Source organism: Epinephelus fuscoguttatus, linkage group LG7 (genome assembly GCF_011397635.1).
Source record: "Epinephelus fuscoguttatus linkage group LG7, E.fuscoguttatus.final_Chr_v1".
In the NCBI taxonomy this organism is placed as follows: Eukaryota; Metazoa; Chordata; class Actinopteri; order Perciformes; family Serranidae; genus Epinephelus; species Epinephelus fuscoguttatus.
Window position 1 is genome coordinate 24,785,191 of NC_064758.1, and position 19,247 is coordinate 24,804,437.

At 41.4% G+C, this 19,247-nt stretch overlaps 1 protein-coding gene across 1 annotated transcript in view; it reads right to left on the reverse strand.

Annotated features, from left to right (window-relative positions):
* Positions 1-5,094: 5,094 nt before the first annotated feature.
* LOC125891514 (chemokine-like protein TAFA-2) overlaps positions 5,095-19,247 on the reverse strand; it is a 126,901-nt gene continuing 112,748 nt past the window's right edge. The window contains exons 4-5 of the mRNA XM_049580863.1: positions 10,806-10,930; positions 5,095-6,015 (exon numbers count right to left, since the gene is read on the reverse strand). Coding sequence (XP_049436820.1) covers positions 6,004-6,015; positions 10,806-10,930 — 137 coding nt within the window. The 3' untranslated portion in view covers positions 5,095-6,003. The remainder of the gene's footprint in view (positions 6,016-10,805; positions 10,931-19,247) is intronic.

Genomic DNA, 19,247 nt, shown 5'->3' on the forward strand with positions numbered 1-19,247 from the left:
GTTTACCACAGTTCATTTACATACACTATCAACACTGTTATGATGCACAGTTGGTAGAAAATAGGCAAAGCATCCTTTTCAAGTCATTTTTCAGCTGTAATCTCTGCTGTCTAAAAACTATGTCAGGATTTCGTCCTTCTGTCCTGCTGTTGTGACAGACTGACTACCACTTGTCGAATCACCCCTTGAAGGTGTAGGGCTTATGGGGAAGTCCACTGAAAGACAAAAATATTACAATACTGGATAGTTTTTGAAAAAGGACTGTGCTTATCTAGACATATGGAGGAAGCCACACAACATTTTTGAGAAACAAATGTCAATGGGATTTTAAATAACATTCCTCCTGGAACAGAACGTGTAAGTTCCGGTTTCACCTCCGCCCTCTGTGAAGCATGATTCAGACATGATTAAGCATGTTTGTTTGCCGCTCAACCCTTGATGTCACCGTCTTCTAATCATCATCCTAGCAGTGATGTGTCAGCATCTGGGATAGCCGTTCTCATCGTTCGGCCGGATGTAGCATCTGCTGTGGCATCTGTTGTTAGCACCGCTAACCAGAGAGCATACTGACTAATCTCTGCATCGTCTGGATATTCAGAGTAAGGCCACAAATGACTAGATTAATGCTTAACAGCAGTGCTGATCATCAGAACTGTCAGACAAACAGAGCTACACCTGATACCTTGCTTCAGCACCGGTGTTAAATGTTTTGTGTAACTATGCGAAAGCGAGAATGGGCCGGTATTAAGGTGGCTGCCTCAACAAGCCTCACATGGTTGGCTCGTGATTGGATTCACGCCCAGCTTGAGAAACACCTTGCGAGCAGTTAACAAGAATGCAAAAAAAAACTGCGGCTGTCATATTCTGATGTCAGAACCCTTTTACACATTCTCCTCTGTGTAATTATAGCAGTCTGTTCCACGCTCAGTTCCTGTTTCTCGCCTCTTGTGTGCGTACGTGTGAGAATCTGTATGTGGGTTTATTCTCTGTAATCTTTTAATGACATGCACTAACGACGCGTTGAGGCTCAGAGAGAGCCCAGGCCATGAGACACACACACACGCACACAAACACACATAGACTGACTCAGGCTCAGTGGAAGGCCGCAGCCCCTGAGAGGATCCACTGGGAGATTAGCCAAATCAGAAAAGCGTTTTAGAGAAAGGCAGCTTTAATGCAACACAACACAGATAGTGTGTGTCATGGAGAGAAGAGATAGACGTCCGCAGCTTCAAACCCAACATTTTGTTTGCAACTTTCTCAGACTGAGCCCTCTTGTTTCATCTCCTTCGTCATCGGGTTTACAACAGAGGCATCCTGCCACTCAGCATCAACATCTATCACTGGCAGTTAGATGCTTACAGTACACTACGCCCTGCTGTTTTGATTCAGCTTTTCCACATCATACTGTACCGTCTTTGAATGCTTCTATATTTAAACCCGCATAAACCTCGTCTTACTGTAACAGTTAATGACAGTGCTTGTCTCTCCTGGGTTGTGACTGAGTAGAAATTCTCATTTGCTTGTCAAACTTGATGACTTACAGACAGTAGGGAGAGGAAATTGGCAAATGTGGTCAGGATAAATATACCATATGTACACATAACCTGATTGGAGGTACAGTACATCGTGTATTTGACTCAGTACTACAGGGTAGGCACTAGTCATGTTCCTGTGATCATCTGATGTTGATCCATTGTACTGTTGTCAGTGACTGAGAGCTGGTACGATCTCAGCATTGGCATCGGGTTTCAGTGCACAGCTACTCGGCCCAGTTGAAGTTGACGTGAGGAGATGTGCTCTGACAAGGAAGCATATTTATTTGATGTAATGTGACCAAGGTGCAGAGCCCATGTGGTTGTCTTATTCCCCTTTTAAAGCTACAAGAAGCATGGTCTTTTTTTCCTCAACCTTTAAATGAGAAACTCAGCAATGCTGGATTTTTAAGGCTGTCATAATATCAGTTACGGCTGGCATGATGTCAGATTTCCTAAAATTTGTTTATTACAGGATTGTGACCAAGATTTGGACTTCTATAGTGGAAGGACTCTGCTTTACCTGATCAGATCAGCTTATGAAGAGCTCAACACAAACGACTACCTGATTGCCTGGAGCAAGTAAAATGTAGGGCTGACCCCGACTAAGAATTTTCCTCGTCGACAAATAGTCACTTAGGGCCATAAGTCGACTAGTCGCCCACATGTTGACAATATTAATTTAATCATTAAATTATATATTTTGGGCGGGCCAACACAATGGTTTGAGTTGAAGGTGTGAGAGAGAATAGTATCAGTAACATTGTTAACACTGTGCTACATTACAGAGAAATACAAAACCGTACTAATAAACCTTCATCAATATAGGCCTATATTTTATCTACAAGTGCACGTCACACACTGAGCGAGCTGCCTGTTAATGATGCTGTCGGCAAAGCAGTAATGATTGTGCTAAGTGGCTAATGGGCATGTAGCTTAGGGTGACCATATTTTAATTTCCAAAAAAGAGGACACTCGGCCCGGTCACGAGATAGCCTACTTAAATGATACTCGCAGTTTACTCAAAGATGCCTTATAATTTTGATATATTTAAAGTTTATATGTATGGATATAATATTCAGTTATATTACAAAATAATATTTCTCAAAGACAGAAATTCAGATAGGCCCCCTATAGATAGGGGACACATTCACACACTAGAGGGTCCTGACGGGTCGGCCGGGTTCCGTCAAAAATGTATAAATTGTATTCGGGCTCGGGTCGGATTCGGTCAGCTTTCAGTGAAAATGTAGTGTAAACATAAATAAAATCCTATTGTCTGTCCTGTTTATTGCTTGGGGACTGTTATTTACGTGACAACACCTGAACAGAACACATACACATTGGCTGTTTGTTTCTATCTCTCCCCTCGCTGGAAGCCTCGGACCTCCCGCCGCCCGCTCCCGTCTCAAACACAGAGGTCTCCCTCTCCGCAGAGCACCCACAGCGCACGCCCGGCCTGTTAAAAAGCCTGTAACCATAACAACCGTGTGACACAAACTCAGTGCTTTAGTCATTAAATAATGTCGGGCTCGGTTCGGTTTCAGACATAATAAAACAGAATGACTGTCGGGTTCGGACGGGTTCGGACAGAAATATGCGGACTGTGCCGCACTCTAACACACACACAAGGAAAACTGGACATTGTCATCAATTTATAAACACCCCCTGGATGCCCCGGACAGGATGTCAAAAGTGCACATGTCTGGGCAAAAGAGGACATTTGGTCAGCCTAATGTAGCTATTTCCATGTTTCAGATGATACGTCATGTTTGTAGTCGACCAGTGAAGATGAGTTTACATATCACCTTGGGTTCTTCTTTCACCTTCTCAAAATGATCCCACACTTTGGATTTCCTGCCCGACATGTTATTAACTAGCCTGTGGAATAACCGCAGGTACCAGCCCTGGAAATTAGGGGCTGTACACATGCCGTGTCTTTAATAGCATTACTCTTGTGCCTTTACTGTGCCAGCTTTCAAGAGCGTGGCGGCACGTTGCGTCTGAGGTTCGCAAGGTATCGCCTATTTACCTGAAATCCTGAGTGCAGAGCTGATCTTCTTCCAGGTGCTGTTTATAAGTGTGTAGGCCTATCGTCTGTGGGACAGATGTAAAGCTCTGTGTAGCCCTGCACTAACATGATCAACTTTTCCTTATTGATCACAAACTCAATATTTACAGAAGAAGGGAAAGATATCTGTCGGCTGTGATTGGTTTGTAACATGACTCCTCATGGTGGCTGAGCGTGGCCTCTTCCTGTGTCTGTCCTTTCAAATTAAGGTTTTGATTTATTTTGACAAGGCGCAGCTCCTAATAGAGTTTCACCCCTTTTTTCCTAAGCGACCGAAATGACCGAATAAGCGATGAAATCTTGTTGACTACTGACCTTTCTGGTCGACTACCCTTTGGTCGACTATTAGGGATGCAGGCCTTGTAAAATGCCACGTCAGGATAGTAGCACCTGTCTTGCCTGATCAGGCAAATGGTAAAAAACGATTAAACTCATATTTTCTGGAGCTGATGAGAAAAGTAGTTAAGCAGTAACTATCTTGCTTTCCTCTCATCCTGTTAAGAGTTGCACATGCGCAGTACTGACTGGGCTTTTCAGTTATGCTGGAAACAAAAGTTTAGTTGGGTGGCTGTGGAGGATATGGGCGAATCTCCAAGCTTATATTGCACATTTTGCCACAAGACTGACAGCAAGGTGAATAGAACAGGGTTGTTTTTCATGATAACTAACTTTGGTCTTTGTTGTTATTTGGTAACTGATAATAAATAAATTGTATATGGGCAAGTAAAACATGACTTTGGGTGATGCCAACAGCTGTTTAACATCAACATTTCAGCCCAAAGCTTCAGCTGTAACACTACAATGTGTGTTGTTAATAAATGTAGTATTATTACCAACTCAAAATCAATCTTTATAAAACTCACATGTTGATTGAGCTCCACAAAATGCCAAATATAGAGCCACAACATTCGGCACTAAATCTTGTTTACCAGCCCAGTCTGTTTTCTGGGTCCTGGCTGAAATGTGCTGCATACAAATGTCCATTTCCTTCCTCACCTGCTTGGGAATTCTGTGGTGAAAACTCCAGCCTCTCCTGTAATAGACCCTCCACTGTTGACTCCACAGAGGTCAGCAAATGGCAAAAAAAAAAGAACAGTATTCCATACTCGGAGCTTTATCTGTCTGCTCCAATAACCGTTGACAGTGCTCAGAGCTGTTTGTTCAAAGCAGGAAATAAAGACGATAAGATTTAATTTGAAAAATAACAGGAAAGCAGTTACCAGTTATTGATGACATTTCTCGGAGCCAACACAATAACATCAGTACTTACAAATTCATGATTTTTAGTTTCCTGTCGCTTTAAGGTTCCTTGGAAATTAATTCACACTGATGTTATCAATAATGCTTACAGCTGCGGGCATCCATAGTCAAACAGTACAGTTCTTTGGACCCTACCGTTCAATTCGGTCGAATCCTTCAGAAAGAAAACAGAGATCTATCTTTTCTTTTGAAAGGTTTTATTCATTTCATATAATACTGACACATGTACTCAATAGCGGTTAACAGGCGTTTAAAAACACAGATATTAAAACCATTAGAGCGTCATTGTATTTTTAGCCCCGTTGATTCCATGGACTTTTTTTTTTGTTTTTGTTTTTTTTTTTGTTTTACACGTTTACATGTTTCAATATACCGTAACATCTACTTGGTATTAGTCTAACCTCACCCCTGAAAGGATTTTGTCCTTTGTCAAAAAACAAAAGAAAGAAGAAGACTGACAAACCGTCTCCCCATTTTAAAAAATGGCATGTGGTAAGCCACAAACTATTCAAGGTAAAATATTCTTACGGAGGTGAAATCTGAAAAAAGAAAAGGTTTCCGTTTCAGATCTGAGAAACATTTTGACAGCATCAAGTGTGTCATGTGTGGCACAGTTAAATTTAAATGTGTCTTCCCGACTACATGAGACAGCCGTTCTGGGATCCATTCCACCCTCCCTCCAACTTTTTTTTGTAGTGATGTTCGTAATGCAGGGTAGCTGTCTAAAATCCAGATCGCCTTTATCCCCAGTATGTGTATAGAACACAACTAAGCCATAGAAGAGAGATGAAGGATACAGATTGCTGTAAAGAAAGTCATTTTTTTCGTTGTCTAATCAAGTGCTGTTTAGGTCATAGTTCACTTTCTTTTGTAGTTTGTAGTAACAGTAAAGGATTGTGGGTGATGCAGTCCTCTGCGGTAAAGGACCAAGGACACTCAGTTGTGTTTAAGGTGATGGAAGACGGTGTTGGAGTCCTGTCTCCTCAGCCTCCACATCTTGGATATCCTCAGAAAAAATGAAACAATTACTGGTTCCTCATAGAAGTCCGTCTGAGTGCATTCCCTCACCACTGATAGGTCCATTGTGCTGTGTAAGTAACTCCACCGCCATTCCTGCTCTTCTTCAGACGGGCAGGACTATCGGGTCACCTGAAAAAAGGAGAAAAGAAAGTGGGTCACTAGAAAAAAAGTCTCTGAAGAAAGTTAGGATGTAGCCTGAAACAGTAAAAGGTCACAGAACACAGCGCGAAGCCAATTCTGGCAGAACATGTCAACTGAGGGTTTGAAATGATGCAGTGCCGTGCTGCGCGCTCCGCTATTTGGAAATAATGGGAAGTGATTCTTGTTGGTGGAGCACCGACAACGAGGCTAGCACGGTCTCTGTCTCTCCTGGCAAGAGACTAAACAAGACACAGCTTGAATTATGGCAATCGGCCCACAATGCCTCACTCTCGGCGCCTGGCCCACTGCCATGTCATTTCGTCTGTTTGTCGAGATGGCTGCTCTAATCACATGGTCTCTTTATCTCGTCCATCCATCTTTCCATTTTCTTTGCTCATGCACTCACTTTTGGTTTATTTCAGTATTTCAGGCTATTAGGAGACATTTTCAGCCAGCCAACGACCAAACAGACACAAATTGCTGTATAACTGCCAGTGCTTGGGCATGTAATAGACCAGACTCCCCAAGACTATTCTTCTGTTTTCCTGCATGCCTTCTTTTTCTCATTGTGTTTCCCAGTGGTTTAGCCCCAGCACACGCTGCCCCCCCCCTGCATTTCCTCTTGAGGGACTTGGTCTTTTGTGCGACCCAGGTGCCAGCTAACAAAGTGTGAAGGCCAGCCATCACTGAGAGAGCTCAGAGGAGCATTTCCTCCAAGCTGGCAGCTGAAACTGTTCTACTGTATCTGCTCTCAATGGCTCCAGGCCACCCTTCCTGGGCCCAATCCCATTGCCTTCAGGCATCTACTCCTGTGCCTGATCAAAGAGTCTGCAGGCGTTTGTTGTCACGCCAGTTCACTATACACGCGCACTGCTGCATCTCTGTGGCTGCTACGCTTTAAGGTGCTTCAAAGTCCCTTTAGGTGTTCATCCCCTTGCCTGTTTAAATATGCCTGTAGGTGGCAGTTTCTGTGCCCAATTAGAAAGCGGATTTAGGTAGTTAGATCTCAATTTAGACATAAGCAGTGCTCAAGTGTCACTTCTATGGGCCTTTTTAGGCCCCTGAGTGCCACTTTTTCTATTGCCTATTACACAAGCTTTAACTGTCTACACTAGTGATGCTCAGATGGCCACAAGGCAGATATCCCCTTCACTCCTACAGCAAACAGTGGTGCAGGAATGAGTCCTAAAACCCGGGAATGAGTTAGCATTTTTGCACTTCCAGTTACCTTGTCTTGAAGTCAGTGGGTTTTTGAATGGGAGTTTGGTTAAATGCCTGAAATAAGGTCTGTGGTAACACATGGACTGTAAAAATAAAAGACATAGCCACCATGACATCACTCATTGGTTTGTGGATACCCGTTTTAAAGCCCCAAGTTAAGCATCTTGGCAGTTGCCATCTTGATTTTTGGCAGCCAGAAGTGAATATATTTGGAAGAGAGGGTGGAGCTGTTGGGATCTGGCTCAAGGACCTTGGTGACACCCCGCAGACAGCCTGTCACTCCATGCGGCACATACGACACTCAAGTTCATCTTACAGGCAAAGATAGAGAAATTAACAGCTGATTAAAAAGTCAGAGAGATAAGGAATAAAGTAACGGGGAAAAAAAATCTGCAAAAGAAGTTTACAGTGAATAAAATTCTATGTAAATAGTGGATGTGTGTGGCTAGATGGATGGGAGTCGTACTGAACGGGCTGTTTGAAAGAGGTGAGTTTTGAGATGGGATTTGAAAGCGGAGAGAGTTCATGCTATGATGTCCAGTGGGAGGGAGATCCAGAGGCGAGGGGCAGAGCAGCTGAAGCCTCTAGACCCCATGGTATTCGAGCAGGCTGGCAGGATAGTGAGGTGGGTGAAAGAGGAAGACCTGAGAGTGTGGGTGAGAGTGTGGATGTGCAAGAATTGGGAGAGGTACAGAGAGGCTAGGTTGTGGATGGCCTTAAAGGTGAGGGGTAAGATCTTAAATTCAGTGCAGTATTATGTGGAACTTAAAGCCTTAATAAAATGTAAACTGGTGAATAGTATAAACGATTGAGCCAGCCTCAAGTGGCCATTTGAGAAACTGCAGTTTCTGGCACTTCCGCATTGGCTTCATTTTTCAGCCCAAAAGTTTTGCTCTGTTACATAAGGTATGTCAGTTAAAAAAAAAACACTCTTGAATTTTGAAGCATGTACGTGTTTACGTGGCTAAATGACACTACAGAACATCTTCACGCCGAACATGGCTTTACAGCATTGTGGTCGCGATGTTTGCTTATTATTATTTGCTATAATAAATGACAAAGACAAGCAGCAATTCTCACATTTAAGAAGCTGGAACCAGCAAATGTTTGACATTTTTGCTTGGAGAATCCCTAAACTAAAAATAGTTGGGAATTAATTTTCATTTGGTTGACTAATCGATTAATTGACCGGTCATAGCAGCTTCAGTCTTGATTCACCCCGTGTTGTTTCTATCAAAGAGAAAAGTGCTTTTAGATTATGTTGCCTGCAGAGGTTGATGCTGCTCGGAGACTGCCACATCGGTTTAGTGTTGATATAAGCTTTTTTATATAGGAAGTGAAACATACGTGTGCCGCTGACACCTTGTCATTTGTTTGTTAATGTGTGTATATAGCTGTGTGTGTATCTACGCAAATGCATACACACTTGCCTTGCAGTGTATGACAGCTCAGTGGCTTGGCAGCCCGGCCGTGTCTGTCTGCTCATCCATATGATATTATTTGGCATTGATCGAGCTGTCTTCCATCCCCTCCCTCTCTCCTCCCTCTGCCCTCCTCCTTTCCTCCTTTCCTCTGCTCCCAGCCAGGGATGGATGGAGGGAAGGATGGAGAGTGCCAAACCCTCTTTTGTGTTCTTGCCTGCTCTGTGCACCCAGACACAAGCATAAGCTCCGTGTCAGCTGAGCGGCTCCAATATTCTTGTTTTCAAGTGTTTTCTTTATTCTTTTATCTACCTATCACCTCTGCCTTCAGCTTTTCCTCTCCACTTTCCACTTAGTTATTTTTTTCTTTCTCATCCATCTCCCCCTGCCTCCTTCTTCCCTTCTGCCTCTCTCTCATCCTCGCTCTCTCTCACTCCGTCGTCAATTTCAATTCACGAGCGGGTCTTAATGGGACTATAAGAGAACGTTCGATGCTATTGATCTGGATGCCTGCGCATCTTGACCTCAACGTACCACACCAGAGGAGAAAAAAAAATCACTCTTTTCATCATCGGGCAAACACATCAGCGAACACGCTCACATAGTGTACACACACACACACACACAACAGTCACACACACAGACTCACACAGATCATTGATCAAAGACCTGAATGCGAGAGACAGCAAATATTTGTGCACTTTCAAACTACGACAGAGTCAATGATAAAATGATGCTTGGCTGAGACCGGTTCGCTTTGAACTCGTTCAGGAAATTATAAATGCGCTCTTTGGGGTTGATAAAGCTAAACGCATGCGATCAGATATATGAATCAACTTCTAAACGGCACTCACATATTCAGAAATTACATCATCTTCATATCTGATCGACCCCCGTGTGCCTCTCTTTTCAATTATGCCCGGTTACATACTCCAAGACCACTCTGTCGTTTTCTGTTTCCATCTCTTTGTCTTTTTATCTCACTGTGATGCGAGCAGCGAACTTAGAAAGTTCAGTAGCACTCATGAACAGCCTAACACACATTTAAACTCAGGCCCGCGCAGCAGAAAAATATTTCAGGGTGAGAGTAAGAGGAGGGGCTTTTGAGAAGGGAAGAGTGTAACTTGAGGAGGCGAGATCCACTTTGCTAGGTGAGAGGTGAGCAGTGGAAAAAGTAGGGAAGGAATTCTTAATCAGCCAGGTGTATAGGAGACAGTCTCCGAGTGTTTTAGAGACAGAGAGAGTGGGAAAGAGAGACAGGGGGGCCCACGTGTGTCTTAAGCTTTACTTATCCCTCTCTTCTACCCAAGGAGATGCACTCTCCCTCCTCTGACCACGCCTTCAATCAATTATTTAGGCAGAAAACAAAGGTCTGCACCCAGCCATGAATAATGGAAGATGAGAAGGCAGAGAGAAGGATGGAGGTTAGAAACAGAAGCATACAGTGACAAGAGGTGAGTCTCACACAAATCCCCTCCTATGACAGACAGCTAAGAGTCTGCTCAGGTCGAGTCACTGAAGAGAACCCCAACAGGTGCCACGGCTGGGGGCTCGGCAGAAAGATATATAATGTACATTCATGCCTGCAGACACACATGAAGAGATTGAGGGAATACAGGAAGGAAGACACACACATTCACAAACCGCACATACTGTATTATGGGCGAACGGGAGCGTAAAAACTATCCGAGGACAATTACCACTCTAGTGTATCCACTGTGGTGAGTTGTTTTTGCATCGAGTCAGATGGCATGCCAGTCAGACGCAGGGAAGCAGGGCAAGTGGGAGTGAAGGGAATTGTGATGTTCTCTCTCTCTCTCCGTGTGTGTGTGTGTGTGTTTGCCTTGTTCCTGTTGGCCTTGTTTTTCTTCAGAGACTGTTTGATGTTAGATCCAAGATGGGCGGGAGGAGAAAGTAAAGAGAGAGAGAAATTGGGTGAGAAAAGAGAGATATGGAGGGAAAAGGAGAAAAGAGCAGGGGATGACGATAAATATGAAAGAAAGGAGAAAGAGAGAGGACACGACGGAGGTGGAAGTGGGTCACTCGGTGGTGGGTCTGACCGTGTGTGCATGCATGTATGTGTAACAGGGATGAGAGAGAAAGAGGCAAATCGAGAGATACTGGGTGAATACCAACCTTTGTGGTCTTGACTTTGTTGCCTGTGCTGCAGCTCCATCCTGTGAGGTCTGGGAGAACCTTACACTCCTCGCCATCCATGCACGGCTGCATCTGACACCACCACTTCTGGGCTACAATGGAGGCTGGGGGTAAGAGAGAGGGGAAGGTGGCAGATATTTAGTTTGGCAAAGACGTGACTCAGTGTTTGTGGGTGTGTGTTCGTTCAGTGCTTTGATGTGTTTCCAGACCCCGCATTTGTGAATTTCGACACCAAGCTTTCCCAAAACAACTTTCCATCCAAATTTGAAAGAAATTTTTAGAGAAATGCCAAAAGAAAATGTGAATTAATGTGCGTTTCCATCCACTGCCGTCATGGGAATATTAGGAGCTGGGCTCATCGAGATAAACAGTTGGTAGCAGGTCTCAGCTGGGTGCCATGAAACCATTGCAGGAGAAAAGGGTGCGATGGGATGATGTAATTAAAAGTCGAACCTCAAACAAATGGAAACGATGTGGAAAACCTGGAGGACATATAGCATTTCTGTTCTCATGTTACACTTTCCGTCTCTTGGGTGAAGCTTCAGCTGGTGTTTAAGTCACATGCTTCATATACATCATGATTTATTCACCAAGTCTGTTTCCACTGCACAATGTAGCATTTTGCTTTTATTGATACACAAACTTTTCCGCCTCAGCAAAGCTTAGGAACTTTTGCGCAGTATTTCAACTTTTATTTGGCAAATTTTCAAGCATTTCCACCAGGTTTCTTTATGCATAAATGGTGGACACCGGGTAGATGCAAACAGTGTTGGGGAAACCTCTTTGAAAGCATAGCCTTGCAAGCAACCAATTTCTTTACACAGGAAGAGGTTAAACTACAGCAAAGCTACCTGGAAGATATCTAGTTTGGTTAACTAAAACTACTTCAGAAAAAGTAGTTTGAATACAAAAAAATCATATGCTAGCAAAACATGCCACTTAATTGAGTTCATTGCAAAAAGTGTCCAGTGGCTCATACATGAACAGAACAAAAAAAAAAAAAAAAAAAACACTATTCATGAGAAAGTGTGAGGAATGTCAGTAGGGTTGGGAGATTTGGCCCTAAAATAATATCTCGATATTTGAGGGTATTTTTGCGATAATGATATTCTTGAAAATATGACAAATTAGCAAAGAAAAATATTATTAATTTAAGAACATAGACAAACAAAATAAGTGATGTAGTTTTACAGTTTGCTTCACATATTCAGTAAAAACTAAACAAATATCATCTCTTAAAATGATTTCTTTAGTTTGTAAACAACAGTAACTCAGAATGAGATTCAGATTCTGTATACAATATTAATAGTTCAACAAAATAGAAATATTTTACATTTAAACAGCTCCCAAAAACATATATATAAATCAACAGGCGATTTCCTTCTTTTAGTAAAGTCCTAAATGATGTTTTCCCACCTGGACCTTTATGCTCTGCCATTTCTCCTCCAATCATCACCTGTGACAGGCTGTTATGGTACCACAACTATCACACATTCACATGTATGTCGTTTTTTGTCGAGCCACAGGCGGAACATAGGTTTACATTACCAAGGGTTCATGACAAAACGACACAGACTTGTGTGCGCTCGACAAGAGAGGAGAGGGAGAGACGCTGTGCTTCTGCCAGAGGAGCTGCTGAATGAGTTCTCTCTGAGTCACTAAAAGAGTCTGAGGAGTCCGGGGCTGTTCATAAAACTCAGGACGCCACAGTTTATTCCACACTACTGAAGCTGCTCCTCTTTTTGTACCCACCACAGAATTGCTAATAATTCTGCTTTCAGCCATGCTTGTTGTTGCCGTGGGTACCAGAATGACATCAATGTCGACAACTAGAAATATTGCCAATATCAAGATATGAATTTTTCAAGTGATATTAAAACATTTTACCGGTATTATCGTGAACAAGATGATATGGCACACCTCTAATGTTTAGTTTTGTATACGATGTACATCAATCAGACATCAGCCTTCAGAAACTAGAGTTGTTGCAACACACTAGAGGTGTTGCACCAAGTAGGATTAAGTAGGAGTAGCCGGATAACTCCTAAAATAGCATGCGACTACCACTACTAAATAGCAATAATCAACCCATTGTGGTCAGAGGGGCTTCAATTACAGTAGATAAGCAAGAGTAAACTAATTTTCTTTGATAGCTCAAAATTGTTTGTAGTTTCAGTAGTTAACTACACAAAAAATGGCAAAAAGGGAATTCCACTGCTTGAATTACTCTGCAAATGTGAGTGTAGTTGAACTACCATCAGGCTCCTGCAATATGTAGTTAAACTACCAGTTTAATAACATGTGGTTCACTGCTTCCCAACACTGGATGTAAACACACTTCCTGATAGAGTACCTGGTATAACTATAGATTCAGCCTCAGCATGATCCTGACACAAACCGTAAATGCTATGTAAATTTGAGGATGCACACATAGCAAGGTGCAGACCAGTGGGAGCATCAATTCAACTCCGTCAAAATGAATACACCTCACATAACTCTGCTCGACTGCACCAGGCTTCATTCACCAAGCATTTTCAGCTATCTTTCCTTATTCAGGCTGGTGTCTGGCATTGTGTCTGGTTTACCTTTTATAAAGTTCATTGATTTACAGATCATTATAGATACAAAACATATTTTAAATAAACACCATCCTTCTAATTTTCTTTTTTTTTTTTTTTTTGCAAAATATAATAATTTACCCTAATGCATACAGAAATTTACGAGAGCGATATAAATAATCATCTGTTCTCCTTCAGCCTCATTTTCTCAAACTCATTTTTAAAAACACTAGACTGAAATATCTTTCATCTCTTCATATTTATAGATAACACTAATGTCAGAGCTTATCTGTGGTTATCTTTAACACATTTATTCTTTAACTAAATTTCCAAGTGTAAAATTTCCTGTTGTTTGATAACAAATATAATCCACTTATCCAAAAAAATGCATTAGAACAGTCATTTTAGAAATCAAAAATGCTTCCTAGAGCACAAAAAAATATGAGTTTTAACATATTTGACACTTTACCATATAATTCTGAATACTTAATGTTGTTACACGTCAACATCTGCATAATTCTTATGATGTTTCCCGCATGTGCCACTACTGTTAACCTTCAGGGGAACATGAATTAGAATTTTTTTCCTCTGGACAAAATAATTTGACAACCTTTCAGTGATAAGAAAAAAGGAAGAAAATGAGTTATGTTCTCTTTAGAGAGTATTTTAAATGCAGATTATTGCTGTATGCATGGGCACTAGAGTCATGTGAATTTAATCAGTACATAAGAGATCGTTTACATTTTCAATTCATGTAGGGGTGGAAATAGGACAAAACTGGAGGCGAGATATGCGTGAGACAGCTGGGATATGTTGTGATCTTTGAGGATTTGGAGTAGATTTGTTCACAACACGTCGAATCAGATAAAAATGAACTGATGAAGTGCCTTCAGCAAACACAAAGGAGAGAAAAGGCTTAGGAAGACCAGACACATCAAGAACAAGAGGATGATTAAATATCATCACAAAGAAAAAGGCAACAAAAGAACACTCCCCGCAGTAATGGACTGAATGTGTGAATACATGAAGAATGTTTTCAGGAATACCCTTTCTTCATGTGTCACTCTATGTAATCACAGCACATGTTTAGCATGCAAGTATTTCAGTAACTGTCAGTCCAACTTAGTAATTAAATACTCACTTAAAACACAGCTGGTATTCAGTGACATAATTCCCAGGGGATTAGTGACGCTTTGCGAGATACTTTTCTTTAACAGACCAACTTTGCCGTTTTGTCTGAGGAATTTTCAAAGCATTTCGTAGTCATCAGATGTTGCAGATAGGAGCCACTTTGAGCAGAAGAGTTCCAGTATACAAAGCTGAGGCAGACTTTCATCAAGTCGTCATGATGTGGTCTGTCAGAATATGTGTCTGCTCAATACTGATGTCATGCCCGCAAGCAATTTAAGAGTGTTATGGTTAATTAACCCTTTCCAAGTTGAGAGAGTCATGAGCTCTTACAGTGTATTAAAGTGCTGTTTTGTCAGAAATTATTCCCTAATACTACTACTAATAATAATCAGAAGTGGAATGTAACTGAGCACCTTTACTGAAGTACTGTATTGTAAGTCAAGGGATAGTTGGATTTTATTGAGGCGTGGTTGTATGAAGATGTTGGAAGGCATAAAAAAAGACTACAGAATCACATTTCACTGGAGTTGTGTAATAACATGTGACAAATAAATGATTGATTGATTGATACAGTACTTATCCATAGTCAGTGTATTACCTATAGTAAATGACAGTCAATGCGCCCCTAGTTTGAAGGACAAACAGGAGTACTGACACAAAAGCTTAGCAATGTACTGCTGTGGATGGGGGCAGCAGCAAAACAGATTTAAGCCACCTAAGAAAATCAATGACAGTTTAAGTGTAGGCTATATTTAAACCATTGTCACCACTTCACCTTTCCATCAGACATTAAATAGCTTCAGTCCCCCATCCATCAAAGCCACCAGACTCCACTGACAAAAACAATAATTTTAGCTCGCTGAACACGGGAGCCAAGTCAACCGCTGCCTCCATCCGTAAGTTTGTTTGTGTTATTCTGTGACTTAAGTGAATTTTTACTAACCTTTTTAAATGCTTAAGTCACACAATAAAACAAACAAAATACCTGATCGAAGCAGCAGCAGATTGCAGCCTCATTGCGTGTGAGACCAGCGAAAGCATGTGAACACACATGAAGGTGGTGCCCATGTCTCATGGTCTCGCGCAAGCGCACATGCGTGAGCGCGGTCTACAGAGAGGCAGTTTGAGCTACTGGCTACAATGAGGCTAAAAACAGAGTTCAAAAGACATTTTTCCAATCAACTTTTTATGTCGGGGCTTCAGCACACTTGGATCACTGAGCCTCCCTCGGCATATGGGTGAGTAGATAATGGCTGAATTTTCATTTTTGGGTGCACTATCCCTTTAAGTATATAAAACATTTAAAATTAGCTCCACCTCAATCAGCTTTAACATTAAAGTACTGTAAACATGGTAATGCATCAATAATAATGGTCTATTAATATAATGGTCCACTGCAGATTGATGTAACGCACACTTTAACCTTTGATAACTTAAGTACATTTTGTTGATAATGCTTTTGTTCTTAAGTTGAATTTTTAATACAGGACTTTGATTTGTATTCAAGTGTTTCTTTAGTGTGGTGTCACTACTTTTACTTCAGTAAATTATCTGAATATTTATTCCACCGCTGATAATAATACATGCTAAATAAATACATGAAAACCCCACAAACAAAAGATTAGAGTCAAATTTGTTGTTAATGTTTGAAAAGCAGCAGTGCTCACACATACTGTTACTGTGTTTGTTCACCTGGTCGGTTAAATGTGCTGTGCTTTAAGTAATTAATCTGTGAATTCTAAACATCAGTGTAGTTTGAGGTGAACTTCTTCACTTGTTCACTTTATTTACCTGTTTATAGATTTGGGTTTTTACATGAACTCCACAGGCAAGAAACAACAGAGCCGCGGAGACTGCAGTCTGTGATTTCATCAAGTGCCACTCGTCATAGCTGCAGGGGGTGCAGGATACTGATTTTGTGGACAGAGGAACAGTAGCCAGGGGGATTTTCCGGGTATATGGGTACATTTTGTTGCCTAGAATTGTCAGCACTACTGCGAAACAAAGCTCATTTATGTGTAAAAGCCCAGATAAACATTTGGGTCTGCAGAATCAACCTTTCATTCACTGTCAACAAAGCAGCTCCAGAAAGATAACACTTTCTGCAGATTATAATATTTGCTATAATGATTCATGTTGGGAGTACTTTTATGTTCACATAACATTGACTGAAGTGCTCAATATAATAGCAGGAACACCTGAATTATTCCTCATAGAGAGATTTTCCCTATTCTCCCTCTCAGTTAAGAAGAATTTGTTCAATTTTTATGTGTCATTGGAGTTATTTGCTTGGTTGTGAAGCACAGATTACTTCTGCCGTTCAGAATACTTCAGATGTCTGCTTCTTTTACCTTTACTGTTTATCTGGGTAATAGCTGGAGTAGGCATTTCATTATTTTTGAATTGCTTGTGTGAGCAATGTAACCTTGTGCCATCCATCATCCTTGCTATTCTTCTGAATTCATCAAAAAATATAATTGACAAAGCAGGAAACACTGTTGGACAGGAAAGCAGGGACAGTGGGAGTAAGGTTTCAGTTTGTCTTATTCTGTTCCTTGCATTTCTGTGCAGTGACTACAAGGACACCTGCAGTATTTTTGGCTCCCGGTGCACAAAAATACTGCCAAGATAGTATTGACATCTGTGTCTACTGTAAAATCAGAATTAACCTCAGTCATAAAGTATATCAATTTTATAAAAATGGTCAGAGGGGAGTAGCACACACCAGAACACGTTTAAAATGGATGTATGTAGGATAATATAATGGAGTATTTCATACAGGACCAAGGAGTGTCACATTGGTAAGGATTACTGCGGCAGGATTGGCCAGAGTATAAATTATATTTCAGTCAGAGACATTGTGTGAGGGAATGGACCATTCATAGTAAGTGCTTAAACTGTTAGATTTTTACAGGCTCTCAAAAAACTGAGTGGTTGGCAGAACCAACCACTAAGCTCCCCAACAAACACATACATGTAAATTAGATCTTAGTTAAATCAGGAATACCCAAAAATAAAGTACATGAGTAAAAGGCTGGTGATGGAGGGAGCATATCAAGAGAGTAACGGGCTGCCACACAAAGATCGATAACTATAGCAATAACTACGTGAGCATCCACACTTATTAACGATAATATAATGTAAATAGTGGCACCAAGCTCGCTCTGCACACTCCAGCAGTGTCGACAGCTTAAAGAAATGGGCAGTCACTACTGTGACATCCACAAGGGGTTCATTAGGCTCCCTGAGGTATTGCTAGGTAGCCTACCAGGATGCGGTAGCTATTCATAATCATCTCTTTGTCTCTGTTTATAATAATAATGAAACATAATTACCCTTCTTGATAGCGTCTAGCATCTAATGACTACTTTTTTTATCAAACAGGAGTGTGTTTTTTTAACCTCAGTGATAATATCATCGGCCTGTTGAAAGTGACGCCCTGTAAATTCAGATGGATTGTCACTGACTGTCAGCAGCCCTTTTTACACGGGGATTGTGCTAAAAGTTTGCTACAAAGTCCCTTCATTTTGCCACCTTTGCATTTTTACACAGAATCAAATTGTGGCATTATGCTGCTACATTTTGTGGTTTTAGATAACTGTAGGGCTGTACCCAAATATTCAGATATTCGTTTCTATGGGTAGGTATTTGTTATGAAAATTTGGTATTCAGTATTCTTTTTTTTTATTTACTTTTTTTTAACAAATGTTTTGGTGCTAAATGTAGTCTTTTTGTTGTTGGTAAATGTAGATTATCAATAAAAATCAAAACTTTTAAATTGCATTGTTAAAAATGTGAAAATGTAGTAGGCCTATCCTACCAACAGAGCTTGTGCGCACAGCACGCTTGAGCGCATCTGTCTGAGGCTGTCACCTTGCTGTCTGCCAGCAACCAATTACTTGCAGGGGCTTCCTACAACTTGTTTCAACGGTTCCAGGATGACCCCCCCCCCCCAAATAAATTCTGCCGAAGGTCTGAATGTTAAAAAATGGTATTCGGGACAGCCCTAGATAACTGTTGGCATCGCAAAAGAAAAAGAGACATGACAGGTGTGACAGGTAACACAACAGCATCGGCCTTGAGTGTGACATATAACGTACACGTCAGCAGTGCTTTATAAACATAAAACAATGGCATGACATGGCAACAACAATCATTTACTGCGCTGTTATATGGTGGCTGATCTCACCCTCTATTTGAAGAGAAAGGAGCTCCCGGACCTCATTGTTTTCCCAATTTACAGACATTTTCAGTCGCTATTCTTCGTTTTTGAGTTAGCTGCTAACTGCTATCAACTGCTTTTTAAATCTCCTGGCAGAGGATCACACACATTATACGCCATCAAAACCTCACACCCGTCCCATCCATGGTCCTGTCCTGCCAGCTGTCCCTTTTACAAAGACATCACTTCAGGGCAGTTACTACCTCTACTGCTGGCTTAAAGGCGAGACAACGCTGTCCCCCCGTCCCGCAATTATACCTTCCATACAGACTGGCAAAGCCGCATAACGCTGTAAAATTCCCACTTGAAGAGGCGGTGTACAAGGGGCTAGTGTTTCTATCCTTCATCAAATCACAACCTCAACAATTCAGTTTGCTGCTGTTGTTGTCATGATAGTTGCAGTGTGAATGCTGTCATCCATCCATAATTGGGTTATAATGGCCATGTTGTACTCCTATATGAATATAATTTGATGTTACTTGACAGCTGGTAGCCAGACAGCTAAAGACT